The sequence below is a fragment of the Oncorhynchus clarkii genome, chromosome 25 (assembly GCF_045791955.1).
Source record: "Oncorhynchus clarkii lewisi isolate Uvic-CL-2024 chromosome 25, UVic_Ocla_1.0, whole genome shotgun sequence".
In the NCBI taxonomy this organism is placed as follows: Eukaryota; Metazoa; Chordata; class Actinopteri; order Salmoniformes; family Salmonidae; genus Oncorhynchus; species Oncorhynchus clarkii.
Window position 1 is genome coordinate 9,153,661 of NC_092171.1, and position 24,267 is coordinate 9,177,927.

At 41.2% G+C, this 24,267-nt stretch overlaps 2 protein-coding genes and 1 pseudogene across 3 annotated transcripts; 2 read left to right on the plus strand and 1 right to left on the minus strand.

The window, feature by feature from the left end:
* Positions 1–544: 544 nt before the first annotated feature.
* LOC139383523 (cytidine monophosphate (UMP-CMP) kinase 2, mitochondrial) lies at positions 545–9,215 on the minus strand. The gene is made up of 5 exons (XM_071128090.1): positions 8,497–9,215; positions 4,210–4,324; positions 3,824–4,025; positions 2,810–3,043; positions 545–1,311 (listed from the first exon to the last, which is right to left on the minus strand). The coding sequence occupies exons 1-5, from the start codon at positions 9,082–9,084 to the stop codon at positions 1,191–1,193; spliced, it is 1,260 nt and encodes a 419-aa protein (XP_070984191.1). The 5' UTR covers positions 9,085–9,215; the 3' UTR covers positions 545–1,190.
* Positions 9,216–10,032: 817 nt separating this feature from the next.
* LOC139383280 (S-adenosylmethionine-dependent nucleotide dehydratase RSAD2-like) lies at positions 10,033–12,355 on the plus strand (annotated as a pseudogene).
* Positions 12,356–17,548: 5,193 nt separating this feature from the next.
* LOC139383270 (S-adenosylmethionine-dependent nucleotide dehydratase RSAD2) lies at positions 17,549–23,799 on the plus strand. Of its 2 annotated transcripts, XM_071127718.1 has the most exons (7): positions 17,549–17,783; positions 20,041–20,347; positions 20,497–20,658; positions 21,061–21,290; positions 21,419–21,568; positions 21,876–21,908; positions 22,375–23,799. In XM_071127718.1, the coding sequence occupies exons 1-7, from the start codon at positions 17,664–17,666 to the stop codon at positions 22,537–22,539; spliced, it is 1,167 nt and encodes a 388-aa protein (XP_070983819.1). In that variant the 5' UTR covers positions 17,549–17,663; the 3' UTR covers positions 22,540–23,799. The 2 variants fall into 2 exon arrangements, with proteins under 2 accessions (XP_070983819.1, XP_070983818.1); XM_071127717.1 differs by lacking the exon at positions 17,549–17,783 and having other exon boundaries at positions 19,677–20,347.
* The last annotated feature ends 468 nt before the right edge of the window (positions 23,800–24,267 follow it).

Here is a 24,267-nt window from a genome sequence, read left to right on the forward strand (position 1 = left end):
ATGGGTCACTCTGTCTTCTCCGGCCCACAGTCTTGCCAAGATCATATGAACTAAAACCTCTAATTAATCTTCCCATCACTGACCAAATACAGCTTCCTACAACATAAATGAGTTACTGTATATGTTCAAGTGTGGCTGTGTGTGTGTGCATTGGTGATAGAGGGAAGGGAGAGATACAGAGAGCGAAGAGGGAGAGGAGAGAAAGAGTGTTTGTGTGCATATGTTTTTGAGTACATTGTGTGTGTGTGTGTGTGCACGTGTGTGTGTGTGCATGAGTGCACAGTTTGCATTTTCATAAGCACATAATGTACACTGCTTTCACTGCCTCATATGCAGTCCTTCTCAGAGGCGCAATACATGGCATCTGTCACAGAGGTGAGGTGTGCTTTTCAAATGCACAGCTCACTCACTTACATTGTAGTTGACAACGACCTGCATCAAAGCATCAGAGTACCTGTGAATAAAGAAAACACTGACATTGCACTGTATAATACTCCTTATATAAGACACTCGGACAAGAACAGCTCAGAGCCAGACGCCTGGGATATTCAATATGTTTCCTTTAATTTGAAATAGTACTCAAACAAATGAGCAGTGTTATTGTAATGTGAAATGTATCATATTGCTCTGTGTGTGCGTTTTAATCCCTGGGTCCATATAGCTACCTCAAAAGGAAAATGTAGAGTTAGCTGCTGGCCCATACGTTTCAATGAAATAGAAGTGACTGATGACTATACAAACCCTCCCTTTCATTTCCTGAATCTCAGGTCTAATAAAAATGGTTGTCACCGCGGGCTGTCTGGCTGCATATCCCTAAGTATCACTACTGACAGAACACAATGGCATTCATAATAACGTTTCTCCTCATCTCACTGATGGCAGTCATACAGAATAGGGCATGTTGTGACATGCACTGGTCGGGGTCTTGGTTCTATCTGTGTGCGTGTGTGTGTGAAGGAGAGAGACTGTGTGCTACTGTGTGCAGGCATGATTGTGTGTGTGTGTGTGAGTGTGTAGTACTGGCCCTTTGCCATATGAGGCTTATCCACAGTCCAGATCCTCTACTACACCCTGCCCTCTTCTCACTAGCCCTGCCTCTGTCAAATCAATGGCACTCTACTACCACCTAGTGGACCACAACGGAATATTAGCCATCTGGGGCCAGACTGGGAGAGGAGGAGAGGAGCTGTTTACAAGTGGCATTTTTCCCTAATTAAAAGTAGCACTTGTTGGAGCACTTGGTCTGGAGAAGGACTGGCATCCACAGTGATGCAGGCCGGGCCCTCAATCCGCTGGTAAGCCTCCTCCACTCTGCAGACAAAGAGAATAAGTAATTATGTCCCACAAATTAACAAAGCACTTAAAATCTGGGTCAGCAGTACCTTTGAGATGGTATACCAAATTAATTGCTTTTCCTGATCACATGAACTAACCAGGAAAAAGCTAAGGGCCATAAGGATGAGTAAAGCTATAAAATAATGATCACAATGGTTTTTGATAGTTGTATGTCAATTTTAGACTGCAAATTGCTATGCCTTTGCCTGGTTCATCCATATACCGTAATATATTTCACATAATAAGTACCAAAACATACAGCCATAGTGGACATTGAGCAATAGTAAGAACAATGGTCTAGAAGATTAAAAAACAACAACTGACAGCACATAATCATCATGCCAGAGGTTTGGACAGGTGATGGACTGAGAGCCAGAGTCCAGACTGTCAACAGTGATCAACAGCTGTCTTCCTCGAGGATAATGACTGCTCATTGAATATCTGGTGAGCCCATGTGAAAAGCATTCATCCCAAATGGCACCCTATTCCCTATATGGGGCACTACTTTTGGCCAGAGCCCAATGGGCCAAGGTCAAAGGTAGTGCACTATGTAGGGAATAGGGTGCCATTTGGGACAAAGCCCAGGATGTCAGCAGGTAGAATGAACGAAAGTTGCCATCGACCAGTCTGACTACTAGCAGTGCGTAATGGAGCAGACCAACTCAGCAACAAATCACTTGTTCTTTCCTCATCAGATGGTTCCCCTCGGGATGGGAACTGATTGTTAAGTGTTTGATGGGTCAGACTAAGACGGAGTAGGACCTGATGTCCACTCAATTAGGTACAGTAGTGTGTGTGTGTGTGTGTGTGTGTCTGTGTGTGTGTGTGTGTGTATAGGGTGTGGACATGTTTAACTAAACTTGTGGGAACCAGAATAGTAAACAAACCAAAATTTAACCAACTGGGGACATTTTGTCAGTCCCCACAAGGAAAAGGGTTCATTTTAGGGGGTTTATGGTTAGAATTAGAAGTTAGGTTCAGGAAAGTAGGATTTTCAATGGGAATCAATTGTATGTGCCCCGCAAGGTTGGTTAAACAAGACTGTGTGTGTGTGTGTGTGTGCGTGCAGATCACAGTTAGTGATGCTCATCTGACCACTTCAATTCAGCAGTGTGTAAGGTCTGTTAATAAACCGCTGCAAAGTGTGTGCGTTCCCCACATCTTTATACATACACCGAAACAATAGGTCCTGTCAATATGTTGGAGTAGAACATGTAATATGTACTACTATATATCTACTCACTTCAGTATTGTGAGCTGTATTACATTCTAATACAGTGGTAAACTTGAAGTATAGCTTCATCTGAATTTCAGTCATCTTACGTTTTTAGTCAAAGTAGAGGGGGGATAGATGAAGGGGAGACACTGTAGGAAGGTTGGACACAGAGATCAAACCTCGGCCTCTGCGGTCGACATGTGCGCTTGAGACAGGTGTGTTCCCACTAGACCACAGGCTCTGCACAAGAAATCTTACTTCTGTCTGAACAGGTGATTGGCCTCCAGCTCCTCCTCCTCCATGGTCTTGTCCTGACCTCTGACCTGTAGTCTCCTCATCCTCTCCTGTGAGCTGAGGCTGAGCATCAGCACCAGGCTGGGCCTCAGGAGGTCCCCTGGCCAGCCATACACCTCACTGCCAGCCTGGGGCAGGTTACCCAGCCTACCACCCACCGCCGTGGCAATGGCGTAGGCTGCTGTGCTGTGCCAGTACCTGGGAGGAATGGAGAGTATCGGGAGATAGTGGGTTGTTGTGAGCCTCAAAGACCAGAGACTATGTCTGGTCTACTGGTGTTGTTTGGTGGTTCATTCACAGCTATGTTGAAAATTGGAACCTTTGCTGTGCTTTTTTTATGACATTAAAGTGGCATAGCCTACTAAGGCAGTTACACATACGATTTTCAACATACAATGGCCGTGTCCGAATACCCGTACTTGCTTTCTAAACAGTAGGCTGTTTGGGTATGTGAAAATAGAACGTTTTATAGCATGGGATATTTATTTTGGACCGAAGCTTGTCGCCTGCCTCCCCGTCTTTGGGACAACGACTCCCATTGTTAGGGCGGAGGCGTGCATCTCATCATTATATACACATCTATGGTGTAAGCATACGGTAAACGCTCATAAAAATGAAAAATAACAATTATGAACTTTCATTCGTAGGCTAGGTTGCAGTCCCCTCATGATTGGTATAGGGAGAAGTTGAGTATCATGTAGCAGCCTAAACCTATGGATGTTACAGTGAGCTGGGTGAATGGAATATGAATCATCCAATATGCTGTAATAAAAACAAGTTCATGCTCCTAAAAAAAATAAGATTGTCCTCCCTCATCTTAAACGGCACCGACAGCCACTGAGGGTTAGTACACGGTGTGTCATTTTAGTAAGAAGTAGGCAAAACAGATTTCAGACACAGCCATACATTCAGAAGAGATGACATATCCCAACTCATCAAACTTGCTACAACACCAAAGCTATTTCATCCTGCCCTTACCTGTCTACAATGACAGGTGCTTGTCTGGCCTCCTGGCCTATGTGTCCTGCTGTCAGGTAATTCCCAAGGGCGTAGAAGGCCCTGCGGATGAGGGGGGGCTCAGTGTCGAAGCGGGCCCTCCATGGGGACAGACACTGCGGAGGGGACTTCAGGAGAGTGGCCCCCAGTGCCTCCGTCAGGGACTCAGTCAGAGTGGTTTTCCCTGAGCAGTAGTGGGAATAGAGAGAAATTAGAGAAGGAAAAAAAGCATTGTAACTGACTGAAAGAGCATTCAGTTTTGTATGACCTGAGTTTTTCCTGATCGAAAGGAAAGGAAAACTCCTGGCCGTATACAATCGGCCACATTGAATTGGCAAGGACAATAGTGAAGTAGTAATGGTGTTAACCTGTAGCATCCAATCCCTCTATGACAATAACAGGAAAGTCAGTTTTCTCTTTAGACTCGAGTCGCTGGTCCACAAGCTCCAGCACTGCCTTGGACTCCGGGATGATGTCAACACACTACAGATGAGGAGCAAAGTAGATGGAGATGAGATAAGGTTGTAGTTGGCCTGTGTGAAAATCATGTTATTCCTTTCTCCACCACTGGAGTGTGACATTTCTAGGTTTTTATTTTGTCCCTGACTGCACACAGTATTACACAGGCTTATATAGTTTACCACAGCATGAGTCATTATACCCATACTCAAACACGGAAATGGTTCCAATAGTTTTTCCACCATTCATTTTATCCATTGTGGATTTTAGAAACACTTCAAATAAGCTCTGTGTTTCGTGTAGGTTTACCCTGGCGCGACATTTTGATAACCGTGTAAATCCCTCTCGGACAAGGTGACATTTTCATAAGTGTAAATCCCTCTCGGACAAGGTGACATTTTGATAACAGTGTAAATCCCTCTCGGACATTGTGACATTTTGATAACAGTGTAAATCCCTCTCGGACAAGGTGACATTTTGATAACCGTGTAAATCCCTCTCGGACAAGGTGACATTTTGATAACCGTGTAAATCACTCTCGGACAAGGTGACATTTTGATAACCGTGTAAATCCCTCTCGGACAAGGTGACATTTTGATAACCGTGTAAATCCCTCTCGGACAAGGTGACATTTTGATAACCGTGTAAATCCCTATCGGACAAGGTGACATTTTTACCCCCTTTTTCGTGATAATGATCTTGTCTCGTCGCTGGAACTCCACCACGGGCTGCCGAGAGGAGAAGGTCGAGTCATGCCTCCTCCGAAACATGACCCGCCAAGCCACGCTCCTTAACACCCGCTCGCTTAACCTGGAAGCCAGCCGCACCAATGTGTCGGAGGATACACCGTTTAACTAACAACCGATGTCAGCCTGCAGGCTCCCGGCCCGCCACAAGAAGTTGCTAGAGCACAATGAGCCAGGTAAAACCCAGCGGCCAAACCCTCCCCTAACCCGGACGGCACTGGGCCAATTGTGCGCCGCCCTATGGGACTCCCAGTCATGGCTGGTTGTGACACTGCCTTGGTTCGATCCCAGGCTGTAGTGACGCGGCAGTACTGCGGTGCAGTGCCTTAGACCGCACAGTGTTGGAGAAGAAAGTAAAAGTGCAATACTTTTATTGTAAAAAAGCTAACGTTTCAGTTCCTTGCTCAGAACATGAGAACCAATGAAAGCTGGTGGTTCCTTTTAACATGAGTCTTCAATATTTCCAGTTAAGAAGTTTTACGTTGTAGTTATTATAGGAATTATAGGACTATTTCTCTCTACATCATTTGTATTTCATATACCTTTGACTATTGGATGTTCTTATAGGCACTATAGTATTGCCAGCCTAATCTCAGGAGTTGATAGGCTTGAAGTCATAAACAGCGCACAGCGAAGAGCTGCTGGCAAACGCAGGAAAGTGCTGTTTGAATGAATGCTTACGAGCCTTCTACTGCCTACCACCGCTCTGTCAGACTGCTCTATCAAATATGAAATCAAAGACTTAATTATAATATAATAAAACACATAAATACGAGCCTTAGGTCATTCAAATGGTAAAATCTGGAAACTATCATTTCGAAAACAAAACGTTTATTCTTTCAGTGAAATACATTGCTAAGAATAAGGAAAATGACTACAGTTTCAACTGGTTATTGTTTTCAGGCTGGTTGTATTGGTTCTAGCTAGGTACCAAGCACACACCCCGCTAACTAGCTAGCCATTTCACAAGGGTTACGCATGTAACTCAACCCCCTTTTGACCTCCTTTTCTGCTGCAACCAGTGATCCGGGTCACGGCACCAATGTAACAGTGTTGCTTCAATCTCTCTCCTCGCCCCTACCCGGGCTCAAACCAGGGACCCTCTGCATACATCGACAACAGTCACCCTCGAAGCACCGTTACCCATTGCTGCACAAAAACCACGGCCCTTGCAGAGCAAGAGAAACAACTACTTCAAGGTCAAAGTGCGAGTAACGTCGCCGATTGAAACGCTATTAGTGCGCACCCCACTAACTAGCTAGCCATTTCACACCGGTTACACTAGCAACAACTGAATTATTTTTTTTTGTTGTCAACCTTTACTGACACCTGTCATATTCAACGGGTGTTGCGCATTCATTCATTAATCAGTTATTCTGAGCTCTGGCACACAAACGAGAGACTGCTCTGAAACTGGTACATAGCCAAACTGAATTTACTTTTGTAAATTCACTCTGGTGTTTTTTTGGAGATGTTTACTGACACAGTTCGTTGTGCGTTCGTATAGTCATCAGTTATTCTGCGCTCTGGCACACTCAGTCGAGAGTGCTCTGAAATCGGAGTAGATACCCAGAGAGAATTTACGAAAGCACATATTTTCAGCATTTATCCCAAAACTAGGGATGCACGATATATCGGTGAACATATCGGAATTGGTATAGATATCGATATTAGCTAAAAATGCCACCATCGGTATGTCTAGGTTAATGCAGATGTGCAAAACCGATGTCAAAGCTGACGGGCGTACCTATATAACGTAGGTACATGCCGTAATGACGCCAAGTATAATGTTGAGCTACACGTGCAACACAGCATTCATAGCCCAGCCCACAATGTCTGCTGTGTGGATCAAGCAGTCAACAAGTCGAGCAGTCATTTGAAAGAGTAAGAACATTTCAGCGAGACAACTCAAAATACAAAATCCATTAAAGCCGAGATAATGGGATTCACTGCCCAACCGTTCTCTGTCATGGGTGATGTTGGCTTTGTCCAACTGGTCGGCACCGGTACATACTACCAAATGTGCAATTTTTCAGATGTTACCCTACCGAAGTTACACAGTAATAGCGTCACTGCTATTAGCTTCAAGACATACATACTATGGAACGCCATTTGGGTCTTCGCATGTCAAAAAGATACAGTAGAAAGCTGTACAAAAAGTGTGCAAACAAGCAAACACCGGCCACGAACGATGTGTTTACAATACTGCATTGGTAATAAAGCATAATTTGCTCAACAGCAACTTCTGGGGTAGCTAGCTTTAGCTTGGTACCTAGCTAGAACCAATACAACCAGCATGTAAACAAAGACCAGTAGAAACTGCAGTCATTATTCTTAGGAATCCTTGTGAGTAAGTATTAGCTAGGTTGCCACTTGCTCGCCTATTGAAATTGAGCTTCAGTTCATGAAAATAAATAGCTAGCCAGCTACTTAACCCTGTTGCCCAAAGCTAACGTTATGAACAGCCAGCTAGCTTCATCTGGCTAATGAGGCTCGACCGGAGTTGGTTATGTGTTGTGAAGCTAGCCACAATAAAGATTAGGCACAATAGTAGAATTTGGGGTTTGCCTTCAAAATAAAAGTGTCATTGACAGCGATGCAATTGAATACAATTAGTATAATTATGCCATACTTTTAAAAAAAAGCCGTTAAATCCACTATTGTGGCTAATCCTTATTGTGGCTAGCTTCACATAGATGGGTCCGACCCCCATCATTCAAATACAAACTGTTTTATAAATTAGGGTTATTTTAGATGACACCTAGCTATATAGTTAGCTAGCTAACTATAGCTACTGAAACAGCACTGTAGGTGAGCAAAACAACTTTACCAGCATCATAGCATTCGTATCGATGAATCGTAGTGTAATCAATGTGTAATAACTATGTAAAATATGTATGAATGCGTTAAATTATTATGTGACGTGCAGTCATATTCAGGTCCTGATTGGTCAACAAGCTTATTTGACACGTCAAATAGTGTTATCGCCTGGTCATTGTTTTATTTTTGACACGCAAAGACCTAAACAGAGTTCCTTAGCAAATACCCAAACGGCATCCCATAGAAATCCTGGTTGAGAAAAAAAAAGACTGAATACGAAACAGGGACTGGACTGTAGTGACGCCTCTTGCACTGAGATGCAGTGCCTTAGACTGCTGCGTCCATGTGTGTGTGTTAACTATTTAACTGTACTAGAATGCTTAAAAAGCCTCTAAAATTGTAAATATCGGTTATTGGTGTCTATTTTTATACAAGGAAAATAACGGATAACAGTATTGGCCAAAAATGTCAAATTCATCACTACCCAAAATCCTACGCAAACCAGATGTAACTAATTTCGAGGGTTTTAGGATTACAAACCGGCCAGCTCTATACACATAATGACAACTGCACAAATACACGGCAACATGTGTCAACTGATTTGAAACATAAAAGTGTCACTATTCAAACCTGTTGCAGAACTTTGTAGGCATCCTCAAAACTATAGAATACGTCATAGTTGATCATGTTGAGAGTAGAAGGATGATGCACTGGCTTTTCAGCAGGTACCACGCAGTATTTCTCCAACACCTCCACCCAACCATCTTCTGTATTGGACCACAGGTGTTGCGACCACTGTCTGTCCTCTCCCCCGCACAAGTAGGAGCATACATAGACTGGGTCATTGCGAAGCAACTCGCCTAATACTCGTTCAGTCGCTGAGGACTTAGATGCGTCTTTTAGAAAATATCCTTTGATGACAGAATCTTTGACATTGGGCTGAAATATGGACATTTCCAAAATCGTACATTCTGGAGGTAACGCTTTTGAAAGTTTTTTTTTCAGTCCTCCATAAAACTTTGCTCTTTCAATCTTGTCATCGCTCTGCACATGGAGCGAGTAGCACATTTCATCAGCGAGGACATTTCTGAACACTTGTGGCCGCTCGCTCTGCTTGCTTGCTAGGGCGAAGTAGATTGGGTCAGAGTTCGTATCGAAGTCCACTGCAAAAACATAAGAAGACCACTGGCCCAACCGGGACATCATGCGTCTTGCCATCTTGAATCAAACCACGAACGAAATGCACTTTCAGCTGAATCACAACTGACAGGCACGCATTATTTGGGAAACTGGGGGGGGGGGGGGGGACGAAACTTATGGCGCTTGACAAGCAAACCGAAACTCGAGCCACTTGATAATACCAAAAACGAATGGCGCTTGACAAGCAAACCGAAACTCGAGCCACTTGATAATACCAAAAACGAAAGTGATAAGGTGTGCCTATCATAATATGGCTGTTACTTACTGTCCCATGGCCTCACCTAAATGACACAAATGAGTCAGCAAATTTGCTTAGCACTATTACGGTATGAAGGCCTATTCAAAGCGCAGGCTTTTTATTATAAGCACTAACATATGTAGGCATGTAATAGGACTGTATTTGAATAAATACATTATTGTTCATTTTATTTTCAAGTTTTTAGAGCGCTGCAGTGGTGGTCATTTAGCCGAGTGCACCACTACTCATACAGTAGGTAGCCCACTGGGCACAGACGTCAGTCAACGTCTACTTTTGATTTAGCCTACATTTGGTTGAGTCGTCAAAGGTGAATTAAAAGTGAAATCGACAACAAAAAATGACCATGACATTGGATTTAGGTTCAAAGCAATTTTTGAAAATCCAACCAGTTATCCACGTTGATTCAACATGATCACATTTAATTGTTTGGTTGAAATGGCGTGGATTCAACCCGTTTTTGTGGGTGGCCTATTCAATTTTGGAATAGAAACTGCTCAGGTGACGTTATGAAGATCAGTTACATTACAACGCCAGGAGACGCTTCATTTATTGCGGAGTTGTGTTAGCCCTGCATCAGAAGTTTCAACAGGACAGGACAGCTTGAAGACTAGTAATATTGTTCTCTACTCAAGTCGTGTTTGTGAAGATGTTCCTACAGTTCTGCATGAGTTTCCTCCAGTGCATCTTTGCAACTGTCCTGGCCTGGCATGGATCAATGTGCGAGGACAGCAGGTGCACGTCGCATCACAGTTCTCTTCTACAGGGAAAATCAACCCAAGTGTCAATTATATTTGGTCCTACTCATTGAGGAAGCAAAGATAGTTTTGCAGCTTGTCAATGAATCTGGTAAATTTGCCCCAATATTATATTTATGCATTTTAAAATTCCCTATTTCAATTCACATTATATGTTATTAGATTAGTATTACAGCCTATTTCTATATAATTTAATATTATATTCAGTGTTTATTAATGCCATACACGATAGAGATGATTTCTTGGGGAAATTAGTTAAATAGTGCAAACATGACCTCCAGCCCCCAAGTGTCAGTATTGTCAGCAATGGCAGCATGATCACAAATAAGTGGTTCCAAACATATGATACGATGGTTTTCATTTTAGGTTCTGTGTTAAAATAAAACATGGTAGGCCAACCAACGTTACCCCGGTGATCTTCATTATATCATAAAGCACCCATCATAAACAAACAAACCACGTTATCCTCAGGGAAAAAAACAAGTTAATGTTATTTACACTAGATGTCAGCACCGGGTTAGTTTTGATATGAGGTCACAAAAAGCGAACTCAGAAGCATTTCACACTTTTTATTTTAAAGGCCTCGCAGTTGACCATCAAAGTGTTTTTAAAAACGACTTGTTGATATTTTCACTTCAATAAATATAAACTATCACATGGATGTCTGGATATTAATACATTTTGAATTCATTTCAAAATAACATTCTTTGAGAGATGATGTCAGTTTTATCACCAAAACTCTCCTTGGCGAATACCAGGACATTCTGGCCATTTCCTGTGACAGCTTTGACAAGGACACCAACCAGACATTTGGCAGAGCCCAGGGCAGGAAGAGCCACCTGGACAACCTCTTCAAGGTCCGTGACTGGTGCCAGAAGTACAAAGTGGCGTTCAAAATCAACTCTGTGATCAACACCTTCAATGTGGATGAAGACATGAGAGAAAACATCACAGAACTCAACCCTGTACGCTGGAAGGTTAGGGTGTTCCAATGCATTAACATTACACACCAGTAATGCTGTATCTGTGAATAGAGGTGTCTTCTCATACCATAGATGTAACAAATGAGTTGTATGGCCTTGACTTCACTGTGTGTGCTGTATAGGTGTTCCAGTGTCTGCTGATCGATGGCGAGAACGCTGGGGAGAACAGTCTGAGGGAGGCAGAGAGGTTTCTCATCAGCGACCAGCATTTTCAGGTCTTCCTGGAAAAGCACAGCAGCATTAGCTGCCTGGTACCAGAGGCCAATCAATAGGTATGGGACTGGACTTAAGACAATATTATATTTTTTTATTGTCCGTTATTGATATTATGATGATTCAACAACTACTACTCCATTAAATTTGTTTCCAAATGCTACTAAGGTTTAAAGTACACTATTAGAAAAAAGGGTTCCAAAAGGGTTCTTCTGCTGTCCCTATAGGAGAACCATTTTTGGTTCCAGGTAGAACCTTCTTTAGGTTGCATGTAGTACCCTCTATGGACAACATTGTAATACAACATAGTTGTGACATTAAAAAGTTTCCTTTTTGTCCTGTCTTGTCAGATGAGAGATTCCTACCTCATTCTGGATGAATATGTCAGTCCTTTTTATTAATCTGTTATTTTACATGATACTCACTCTACATTCCAAGTCTTAGCATGCCCTTTAAAGGAGACAGTCCTCGTCCATCAGAACTATTGAACAGCTGTCTAAATGCTTTGAGTTGTATAGACATGTACCTTGATCAGAGTGGATTTACAGGCTCTAAGAAGGGTGAAATAAGATGCCGTTTTGCATATATTTTATATTTATGTATTAGGTATGAGGTTTTATAGCAGTGATATTTTGATAATGGACTAGATTGTCAAGAAGCTCTTCTATGACCAGTTGGTGACCCTTTATAATAACTTTCATGATTAAGCCTTTCTAAATGCTTATACAATTCTTTATAAATGATTCTTCATGTTCTACATGCTTATGCGTTTCCTGGATTGCCGAGAGGGGAGGAAAGATCCATCCAAGTCCATCCTTGATGTTGGCGTGGAAGAGGCCATTCAGTTCAGTGGCTTTGACGAGAAGATGTTCCTAAAGAGAGGAGGGAAATATGTGTGGAGCAAAGCTGACATGCGGCTCGATTGGTGATCCACACATTAGAATCAGTTATTGCTACACTTCTGAATGTATTTTCTGTATGTTTAAAAAAATAAATTTTGTTTCCGCCTGTATAACTGCACTTTACACTTAATTATTTATGATATTGTAAAAGTTATGTTGGAATCTTTTACTGCTACAGTGGGGCAAAAAAGTATTTAGTCATCCACCAATTGTGCAAGTTCTCCCACTTAAAAAGATGAGAGAGGCCTGTAATTTTCATCATAGGTACACTTCAACTATGACAGACAAAATGTGGGAAAAAATCCAGAAAATCACATTGTAGGATTTTTTATGAATTTATTTGCAAATTATGGTGGAAAATAAGTATTTGGTCAATAACAAAAGTTTATCTCAATACTTTGTTATATACCCTTTGTTGGCAATGACAGAGGTCAAACGTTTTCTGTAAGTCTTCACAAGGTTTTCACACACTATTGCTGGTATTTTGGCCCATTCCTCCATGCAGATCTCCTCTAGAGCAGTGATGTTTTCGGGCTGTTGCTGGGCAACACAGACTTTCAACTCCCTCCAAAGATTTTCTATGGGGTTGAGATCTGGAGACTGGCTAGGTCACTCCAGGACCTTGAAATGCTTCTTATGAAGCCACTCCTTCGTTGCCCGGGCGGTGTGTTTGGGATCATTGTCATGCTGAAAGACCCAGCCACGTTTCATCTTCAATTCCATTGCTGATGGAAGGAGGTTTTCACTCAAAATCTCACGATACATGGCCCCATTAATTTTTTCCTTTACACGGATCAGTCTTCCTGGTCCCTTTGCAGAAAAACAGCCCCAAAGCATGATGTTTCCACCCCCATGCTTCACAGTAGGTATGATGTTCTTTGGATGCAACTCAGCATTCTTTGTCCTCCAAACACGACAAGTTGAGTTTTTACCAAAACATTCTATTTTAGTTTCATTTGACCATATGACATTCTCCCAATCTTCTTCTCGATCATCCAAATGCTCTCTAGCAAACTTCAGACGGGCCTGGACATGTACTGGCTTAAGCAGGGGGACATGTCTGGCACTGCAGGATTTGAGTCCCTGGCGGCAAGGTGTGTTACTGATGGTAGGCTTTGTTACTTTGGTCCCAGCTCTCAGCAGGTCATTCACTAGGTCCCCCTGTGTGGTTCTGGGATTTTTGCTCACCGTTCTTGTGATCATTTTGACCCCACGGGGTGAGATCTTGCGTGGAGCCCCAGATCGAGAGTGATTATCAGTGGTCTTGAATGTCTTCCATTTCCTAATAATTGCTCCCACAGTTGATTTCTTCTTCATTGCAGATTCAGTCTTCCCAGCCTGGTGCAGGTCCACAATTTTGTTTCTGGTGTCCTTTGACAGCTCTTTGGTCTTGGCCAAAGTGGAGTTTGGAGTGTGACTGTTTGAGGTTGTGGACAGGTGTCTTTTATACTGATAACAAGTTCAAACAGGTGCCATTAATACAGGTAACGAGTGGAGGACAGAGGAGCCTCTTAAAGAAGAATTTACAGGTCTGTGAGAGCCAGAAATCCTGCTTGTTTGTAGGTGACCAAATACTTATTTTCCACCATAATTTGCAAATAAATTCATAAAAAATCCTACAATGTGATTTTCTGGATTTTTTTTACTCATTTTGTCTGTCATAGTTGAAGTGTACCTATGATGAAAATTACAGGCCTCTCTCATCTTTTTAAGTGGGGGAACTTTCACAATTCGTGGCTGACTAAATACTTTTTATGCCCCACTGTATACCTTGAGGCGTTTGTGTACTGTACCTTTAATTAGTAGTAAAATTACACAACACAGCTACTCTACAGGGACAACTATTTAATCACTCACCGGATAATAATAACTTGCTTTTTGTATGTCCAGATTTGTTCGTTTTTCCTTATATGTCCTGTTATCCAATTTTTTACATGTTCTATTCACCATCCAAGAGGCTTATTTGCACTTTCGTGTAGTATTTGGAATTTAGCACTTTGAGTGAAATGTGGGGAATTTATGAATACAGTTACTACTATTTGCAGTGTGTTACATCTGTCTCTGTATGTAATGTATCACAAAAAAAAAATAATAATAAAGATGACATTGCATGATAAAGAATGATATTTGTTAATCACAATCAATTTACAGGAAGCACATTTATTCAGTATCTGGATCAGGTTTGTTGCCATACAACCATTCCAATTTTAAGAGGCAACTACTGTAACTTAAAGTTATATGCTATTGTTCTCCATCCATTTCAGTGGTTGTAGTTCTACTGTAGCCTAAATGTGCAGTACATGTCTATTGGGATAACTCAAATCCCCACCCCTGATAAGATTGCTCACTGGATCACTATGAGGATGGGTTCCCTTGGGACTGACATAATCTCTCTGTTTACTACAGTATGTTGTAATCTTTGTCTCATCATATCTGGAGATTCTTAATGGGACAATAGTCAGTCCCCCTTATATTAATAAGCAGGCCTATAAGCCTTCATCTATTGCTACTGAAGCTGAATACATGCATCAAGTAAAGCTTCATTTTCTTTCCTTGTTTTCCTTTCTTCATGTTCTTCTGTCTGTTCTAACCCTGAGATATTTCCTTCCTGTAAGAACCAACGCTGATGATGAGAAGCAGGTAAGGAGAGTGAACATTTAATCTTGCACAGACAGCAGGACAGGAAAAGCGTCAGAACCGGGGGAACAAAACGAGATACGACAACCAATGTGGAAGCGAGGAACAGAGCTGGGGAACAGACAGATATAGGGGAAGTAATGACACAGGTGATTAAGTCCAGGTGAGTGCAATGACTCACAGATGCGCGTGACGAGGGAAGCAGGTGTGCATAATGATGGTGGCAGGAGTGCGTAGTACTGGGCAGCCAGGGAGGGTGAGTGGGCGCAGGCATGACAGTCGTCGTCGTCGTCCCCCCCCCCCCCCCCCCCCTCTAGGGGTGCCACCTGGCATCCCACATGGACGAGCCTGACGGGCCGGACGAGGCAGGGCGCTGGACCAGCTGGCTGAGAGCATAGAAGCCCGACGAACCAGCTGAGGCGTGGCAGCCTGACGATCTGGTTGAGGTGTGACAGCCTGATGATCCCGCTGGGATGTGGGAGCCTGATGAACCAGCTGAGAAGTGGGAGCCTGATGATCCGGCTGAGGCGTAAAACCCTGACGATCCGGCAGAGGCCTGACGTGGAATGGGTGCCTGCCGAGCCAACCGGGGCAAGAAAACCTCTCGAGCCAGCTAGGGTGTGTAACCCCAACGAGCCAACTAAGGCACCGAAAAGCCAACACTCCCCGATGCTTCATTTGGTGGTTTCCGCATTCTGTAAGAACCGACGCTGATGATGAGAAGCAAGTACGGAGAGTGAACATTTTAATCTTGCACAGGACAGGAATAGTTCCAGAACCGGGGGAACAAAACGACATACGACAATCAATGCGGAAGTGGGAAACAGAGCTGGGGAACAGACAAATATAGGGGAGGTAATGACACAGGTGTTGAAGTCCAGGTGAGTGCAACGAATCACTGAAAAAAAAGAAAGAAAAAACAAGTCTGAAATGAATCTCCTGACCACAATGGAATTAGACATCAAAATGTAATTTGCTTCAAAATGTAATAGGCCAATCAATAGGAAATGTAATTCAGAAATTGCATTATACAATAAGTTAATTTCCGACCAGGCCGATGACGAGTGAACATTTGATAGTGAAATTTGCTCAGTTGGGTAATCCTCTCCATAATGCACCATCGACATTGAAAGCAAAATGCCAGTGACGCCTTTCGTCATTTAGATAAAGTTAAACACAGTAGCTATTGATAAACTGGGTAGTTTGGGTCCTGGATGCTGGTTGGCTGAAAGTTGTGGTATATCAGACAATATACCACGGATATGATGCAACATTACTTGTTCACTGTTTCAATTGCATTGATAACCAGTTTTCTTCAGGTGAAAATGCCCGCGAAGTCGGTGTTTGGAGGATATATTGGCACGGGTGTTTGAGGGCTGGCAAACCGTTCCAATATATCCTCCAAACATCGGCTTTGAGGGCATTATCACTTTTATACAACGGGTCACCAACATATTCAAATAACGATTGACACATTTTCATTAAAAAACATTATTTTGTTGAATTTATTCATACTATTTCATCCTTTCATGAGATATAGACCCAACACAAATCTAAGGGTGCTACACAAACTGGCTGGTCGTTCGTTCTATCAGTTTGATTGCCAGAGACGCGACCTAGTCATTAGGTATTTTTGTTCAGTATCAGCTTTTCATTCTAAATGTTCCATTGCCCATGCTGGCTGGCAATGTTCTTATCCCTTGCTTGCTAACTAGCCAACTACAGCTAACATATAGTTACGTCAAACAGTGCAGCCAGAATAACAGCAAATTAGCTGTATTTGCGTTTGTTTAAGCTGTTTTCTATTGACATTTCTTTATGTATATCCATAAAAATGATGCCAGCTGATTCATGATTTCGACTGGCTGAGAAAAGTTGTCTGCCTGCCTGTATTGTCCCGACACGTTCATTACTATGGGACAGCTGGAGATCGAATTTCCATATTGAAACAATGTTACAAATATCGGAGAGACAGGCAGAAAGGTTAAATACAAATCTCCGCTGTTGAAAACCAAATGCAAGTAAAAAAGAAATGGGAAATAATGTCTAGATGCTTTTTATAGTGGAGATCAAGTTCATACATTGGATTGAGCAGTTAGATGGAACAGAGTAAATAGGCATGTCAATGTCATAGTTTGTGGAATAGAGACTGGCTAGAATGCAGTTTTAACCAATCAGCATCCAGGATTAGACCCAACCATTATATTAAATAGCAATAAGGCACCTCTGGGGTTTGTTGTATATAGCCAATATACCATTGCTAAGGGCTGTATCCAGGGACTTCATGTTGCGTTGTGCATAAGGACAACCCTTAGCCTTGGTATACTGGCGATATACCACAACTCCTTGGGCCTTATTGCTTAAATATAATCAAATTAAGTTAGACCTATACACTTGGTGTCCAAACTTTTAACTGTCACTGATATATATATATATATATATATATATATATGTATAGGGGAGCCTACACCCTAAAAGTAGTGGGATGAGGTGGTGGGTTTTGGGAAATAATGTATAGGTGCAGGGTTAGATGGTGCAATTTAAGTTTTTCACATTCCCCTTGTCCCTTTTTTCGGTGGGTCCCAAAATGTGCAATTTGCATGATCTGCGAAAGGCAGCAATACGCCACACAGTGTCTAGTCTGCCAGAAAGACACATGAAGAAGAAGTAGAAGAAGTCAGCAGAGGCTGCATTTCAAAGTCATAAAAGACACACCCTCGTCTTCTTACCCTTGCAGTATGTCCTTGGGGGAATCCCCGCGGTCATATTTGTCGTCGGTCCAAATGATTAGCCAAGCAACGTAAGCCCTTCAGTCCTCGTTTTTAATGGAGTTTGCAAGTGTACAGTTATGTTCAGTTCGGAGCCTGAAGCGCCCCATAATTCAATTAGCAATGATTGTGCATCCGCTAAGAAAAGTCTGCCAAAACTTCAAACCTCAACATCAATATGGATAAGTCAACATACAAGTGTAAGTAAAAACAACTGTAAAAAGATTAGAAATTGTGCTACTAACGCAAATGACAGCACAAACACGTCTCATAAAAGTAATGTTTTTGTTTGGTTAGCTTTTGGAAATTGTAGAAAAAAATATATATATTTCTTCAGAAGTTCCAGCTAGGCAGGCTAACGTTAATTAGCTAATTAATTTGCTATCTATCAGACAGTAGGCATATATTAATAATTATATAGTTAATATAAGTATATATGCAATCATAATTGACTGTAGAGCATATAAGGCACCAACAAGCTACCGGTGGCTGAAAACACAATCATCGAGGGATGAACGAGTGACGAATTTCCGGGCAAGGGCAGTCCATTTAAAAATCATTCCTTCCTCTGTCGCCCCTTGTCCTGCAAGTGTATACTCGTCAGACGTCATGATACGTCATCAGAAATGTCCACTTAATTTGAGGGCTGAGGGGATAAGGTGTGTATTTTAAGTGTTTGGAAAGCAGCCAGAGACATTCACCGAAAAATTAGGTCATTCCAGTGTGTCACTGCGTATTTTATTAGGATCGCTTTTAGTCCTCATTTGGACTAATCTTCCAAGAGTCCTTAAACATTAAAATAAAATTTATAACAATGAGCTTTTTGGTCAGAATTTAAATAAAATAGGCATAAGGTTAGCAGTGTGGTTCAATGTAGGTTTAAAATCACAAAATAGCACGCCTGATTTGGGAAACTGAGGAGAAAACGAAACTTATGGCGCACTTGACAAGCAAACCAAAACTTGAGCCATATTACCAAAAACGAAAGTGATGCAATGTGCACCTGACTGTCTGAGATAAGGGCTGCGTTTCAATCTCTTTAAGACACACCCTCGTCCCCTTACCCTCGCCTTATGCCCTTGGGGGAATCCCTGTCACCATCTTGGACATCGGTCCAAACGATTAGCCAAACAAGGGAAGTTCGCAATGTAAGCTCCTCAGCCCTCGTTTTTGATTGAGTTTGCGAGTGTACAATTATGTTAACTTCGGGCCTGAAACAGCACATAATTCAATTCATGATGATTGTACATCTACTAAGAAAAGTCAGCCGAAACATAAAACCTTAACATCAATATGTATAAGTCAATATGCAAGTGTAAGTAAAAATAACGAACGTAAAAAGTTTAGAAATTGTGCTACTAATGCAAACGATGGCACAAACAGTCTTGTAAAAGTAATTATGTTTTTGTTTGGTTAGCTTTTGGAAATTGTAGAAATAAAAAATGTTCCTTCTTCAGAAGTTCCAGCCAGACAGGCTAACTTTAGTTAGCTAATTAATTTGCTAGCTATCACACAGTAGGCGTATATTAATCATTATATAGTTAATATAAGTAGACATGCAATCATAATTGACTGTAGCGCATATAAAGCACGCACAAGCTACCTGTGGCTGAAAACACAATCATCGCGGGATGAATAAGTGACGAATTTCCATGCAAGGGCGGTCCATTTCACAATATTTACTTCCTTCCTCCCTCGCCCTGCAAGTGTACTGTATTCTCGTCAGACGTCATGAAACGTCATCAGAAGTGTTCACTTAATTTGAGGGCTGCGGGGATAGGGTGTCTTTTACGCGTTTGGAATGCAGAAGGTGGGCCTATCATAATATGGCTGTTACTACCTGTCCCATGTCCTCACCTAAATTACGCTAGTGAGTCAGCTAATTTGCATGGCACTATTAGGGTATGAAGGCCTATTCAAAGCGCTTAAGCATGTAGGCGTGTAATAGGACTGCATTTGAATCAAGGCATACTTTTATTTTCAAGTTTTTAGAGCACTGCAATGATGGCCATTAAGCGTAATTGCACCACTACTCATACAGTTGGTAGCCATTGGGCACAGATGTCAGTTCAATGTTTAGTTTGGTTTGGCCTACATTTGGTTGAGTTGTCAACAAACGTGAATTACATGTGAAATCGACAACAACAAAACACGTTTTACAAATCCAATCAGTTATCCACGTTGATTCAACATAATCACGTTACATTTCGGGGGGTTGAAACAACGTTGATTCAACCTGTTTTCGACCTGTTCAAATGTGGACATTTCGGTTTCCTTATTAGCAAATAGAAACCCAGATGATGTTTTGATGAAACGTAAGTTACTTTACAACGCCAGGCGACGCGTCGTGTATCGCGGTATACATAGAGTCAAGTGAGCCCTGCATCAGACGTTTCAACTCGACAGGCCAGGTGAAGACTAGTAATATTGTTCTCTACCCAAATCGTGTTTGTGAAGATGTTCCTACAGCTCTGCATGAGTTTCCTCCAGTGCATCTTTGCAGCTGTTCTGGCCTGGATCGGTGTGCGAGGACAGCAGGTGCACGGCGCATCACAGTTCTCTTCTACAGGAAAAGTCAATCCAGCTACAATCAAGGTGGTGAACAATGTTATTTCTCAAGCTTCGGCAACTCCAAGGAGTGTCAATTATCATTTTACCCGACAGTGCAATTATAAGTGCGGTTTTTGTTTCCACACTGCAAAAACGTCTTTTGTCCTACCTATTGAAGAAGCAAAGAGAGGTATACAGCTTCTGAAGGAATCAGGTAAATTTGCCCAAATATTATATTTATGCTATTTCAAATCCATATTTAAATTCACATGGTATGTTATGACAGTATTATTATAGACTATTGCTATGTCATTTAATGTTATATTCAGTGTTTACAATTCAGAATTTCATTATTTTTTGCAGGACTGGAAAAAATAAACTTTTCTGGCGGAGAGCCTTTCATACACGACAGAGGAGATTTCTTGGGGAAATTAGTCCAATACTGCAAACACGACCTCCAGCTCCCAAGTGTCAGTATTGTCAGCAATGGCAGCATGATCAGAGAAAAGTGGTTCCAAACATATGGTAAGATGGTTTTCATTTTCATTTCTGTGTTAAAATAAAAATAAAGCACCCATCATAAACAAACAATCCTCATTATTCTCATGCGGTCAGAAAAAAAAGGTCATTTGATTGACACTAGATGTCAGCACTGGGTAAGTTTTTGATATAAGGTCACAAAATGTAAACTCAGAGAAGCATTTCACACAATTTATTTGAAAAGCTTCACAGTTGACTCCTTACAAAATGTAGGACTCATCATAAAAGGCATCCTTTGATCATCAAATTGTTTAAAAAAAGACTTGTTGATATTTTATCTCAATAAATCTAAACGGTCACGTGAATGTGTGGATACATTTACAATACATTGGGGTTTCAAAATACAATTGTTTGAGATGATGTCAAAAACTCTCCTTGTCCTCACAGGCGAATACCTGGACATTCTGGCCATTTCCTGTGACAGCTTTGACGAGGACACCAACCAGACTATTGGCAGAGCCCAGGGCAGGAAGAGCCACCTGGACAACCTCTTCAAGGTCCGTGACTGGTGCCGGAAGTACAAAGTGGCATTCAAAATCAACTCTGTGATCAACACCTTCAATGTGGATGAAGACATGAGAGAAAACATCACAGAACTCAACCCTGTACGCTGGAAGGTTAGGGTGTTCCAATGCATTAACATTACACACCAGTAATGCTGTATCTGTGAATAGAGGTGTCTTCTCATACCATAGATGTAACAAATGAGTTGTATGGCCTTGACTTCACTGTGTGTGCTGTATAGGTGTTCCAGTGTCTGCTGATCGATGGTGAGAACGCTGGGGAGAACAGTCTGAGGGAGGCAGAGAGGTTTCTCATCAGTGATCAGCAGTTTCAGGACTTCCTGGAAAGGCACAGCAGCATCAGCTGCCTGGTACCAGAGTCCAATCAGAAGGTATGGGACTGGACTTAAGACAAAGAGAACACAATATTATATTTTTTATTGTCCGTTATATACAGTGTATTATGATGATTCAACAACTACTACTCTATTTAAGTTGTTTCCAAATGCTACTAAGGTTTAAAGTACACTATTAGAAAAAAGGGTTCCAAAAGGGTTCTTCTGCTGTCCCTATAGGAGAAGCCGTTTTGGTTCCAGGTAGAACAATATTTTGGGTTGCATGTAGAACCCTCTGTGGACAATATTGTAATACAAAATAGTTTTGACATTAACATGTTTCCTTGTTGTCTTCTCTTGTCAGATGAGAGATTCCTACCTCATTCTGGATGAATATGTAAGTCCTTTTTTTCAATCCGTTATTTTACATGATACTCACTCTACATTCCAAGTCTTAGCATGCCCTTTAAAGGAGACAGTCCTCGTCCATCAGAACTATTGAACAGCTGTCTAAATGCTTCTCATCGATTGAGATTTATAGACATGTACCTTCACATAGTAAGTCCCAGAGTAATGTGTGGCATCAATCTTGATCAGAGGGGATTTACAGGCTTTGAGAAGGATGAAATGAGATGCTGTTTTGTCAATATTTTATTTTTATTAGAATTAGGTATGAGGTTTCATAGCATTGATATTTCGATAATGGACTAGATTGTCAAAAGGCTCTTCTATGACCTCTTCTATGACACTTTATAACAACTTTCATGATTAAGCCTTTATAAATGCTTATACAATTCTTTATAAATGATTCCTCATGTTCTAAATGCTTATGAATTAGATTTTTTTTTTAAATGCTTTTTTAGATGCGTTTCCTGGATTGCCGAGAGGGGAGGAAAGATCCATCCAAGTCCATCCTTGATGTTGGCGTGGAAGAGGCCATTCAGTTCAGTGGCTTTGACGAGAAGATGTTCCTAAAGAGAGGAGGGAAATATGTGTGGAGCAAAGCTGACATGCGGCTCGATTGGTGATCCACACATTAGAATCAGTTATTGCTACACTTCTGTATGTATTTTCTGTATGTTTTTTTATAAAAAATTGTTTCCGCCTGTATAACTGCACTTTACACTTAACTTTTACAATATCATAAATATTTATGTTGGAATCTTTTACTGCCATACCTTGAGGCGTTTGTGTACTGTACCTTTAATTAGTAGTAAAATTACACAACACAGCTACTCTACACGGACAACTATTTAATCACTCACTATCCCACAAGATAATAACTTTTTGTGTGCCCCGTTTTGTTTGAATTTTCTTATATACCCTGTTATCCAAATTTGTTTCTATTTTCTATTCACCAACCAAGAGGCTTATTTGCACTTTCATGTAGCATTTGGAATTTAGCACTTTGATTGAAGTGTAGGAAATGTATGAATTGCAGTGTGTTACATCTCTCTGTGTTTGTAATGTATCTCAAATAAATAAAAAAAAATGACTTTGCATGATACAGAATGATGTTTGTTAATCACAATCTATTTACAGGAAGCACATTTATTCAGTATCTGGATCATGTTTGTTGTCATTCAACCATTCCAATTTTAAGAGGCAACTACTGTAGCTTAAAGTTATATGCTATTGTTCTCCATGCATTTCAGTTTGCTGTAAATGTTATTTTTGGAGGGTTTTACCTTTATTTAACTAGGCAAGTCAGTTAAGAACAAATTCTTATTTACAATGACAGCCTAGAAACAGTGGCCTTGTTCAGAATTACAGAATTTTACCTTGTCAGCTCGGGGATTCAATCTAGCAACCTTTCGGTTACTGGCCCATTGCTCTAACCACTAGGCTACCTGCTGCCCCAGTGTGTTGTAGGCCTACTGTAGCCTAAATGTGCAGTAAATGTGTATTGGGATAACTTAAATCCCCACCCCTGATAAGATTGCTCACTGGATCACTATGAGGATGGGTTCCCTTGGGACTGACATGATGTCTCTGTTTACTACAGTATGTTGCAATCATTTATTGATTTTTGTCTCATCCGATCTGGAGACTCTTTATTTGACAATAGTTAGTCCCTTGATAAAAACCTATTATATTAAGCAGACCTATAGGCTTACCTCTGTTGCTACTGAAGCTGAATACCTGCATCAAGTAAAGCTTAATTTTCTTTCCTTGTTTTCCTTTCTTCATATTCTTCTTTCTGTTCTAAAACATTAGATATTTCCTTCCTTACTAGTGCTATGCTGATCAATGTTAGTGCTCTCCTACAATAAACACATTTCTTCCCATTTATTGATATTGGTCCATAATATAGCAAAACAAAATAAAAATACAATTCTGAAATAAATCACCTGACCAGAATGGAATTTGACACAGTCACTGATTCAATTTTATAATAGGCCAATCAATATGAACTGTAATTCAGAAATTGCAAAATAAAATTATTTAATCTCCAACCAGGATGTTGATGAGTGAACATTTGATAGTGAAATGTACTCAGTTGGGTAATCCTACGTATTCATAATGCGCCATCGACACTGAAAGCAAAATTCCATCCGTCATTTCAAAAAAAGTTAAACACAGTAGCTATTGATTAACCAGGGTGTTTGGGTCCTGGATGCTGGTTGGCTGAAAGCTGTGGTATATCAGACAATATTCCACAGGTATGATGCAAAATTACTTGTATACTGTTTTAATTGCGTTGATAACCAGTTTATTTAAGTGATATTGCCCTAGAAGCCGGTGTTTGGAGGATA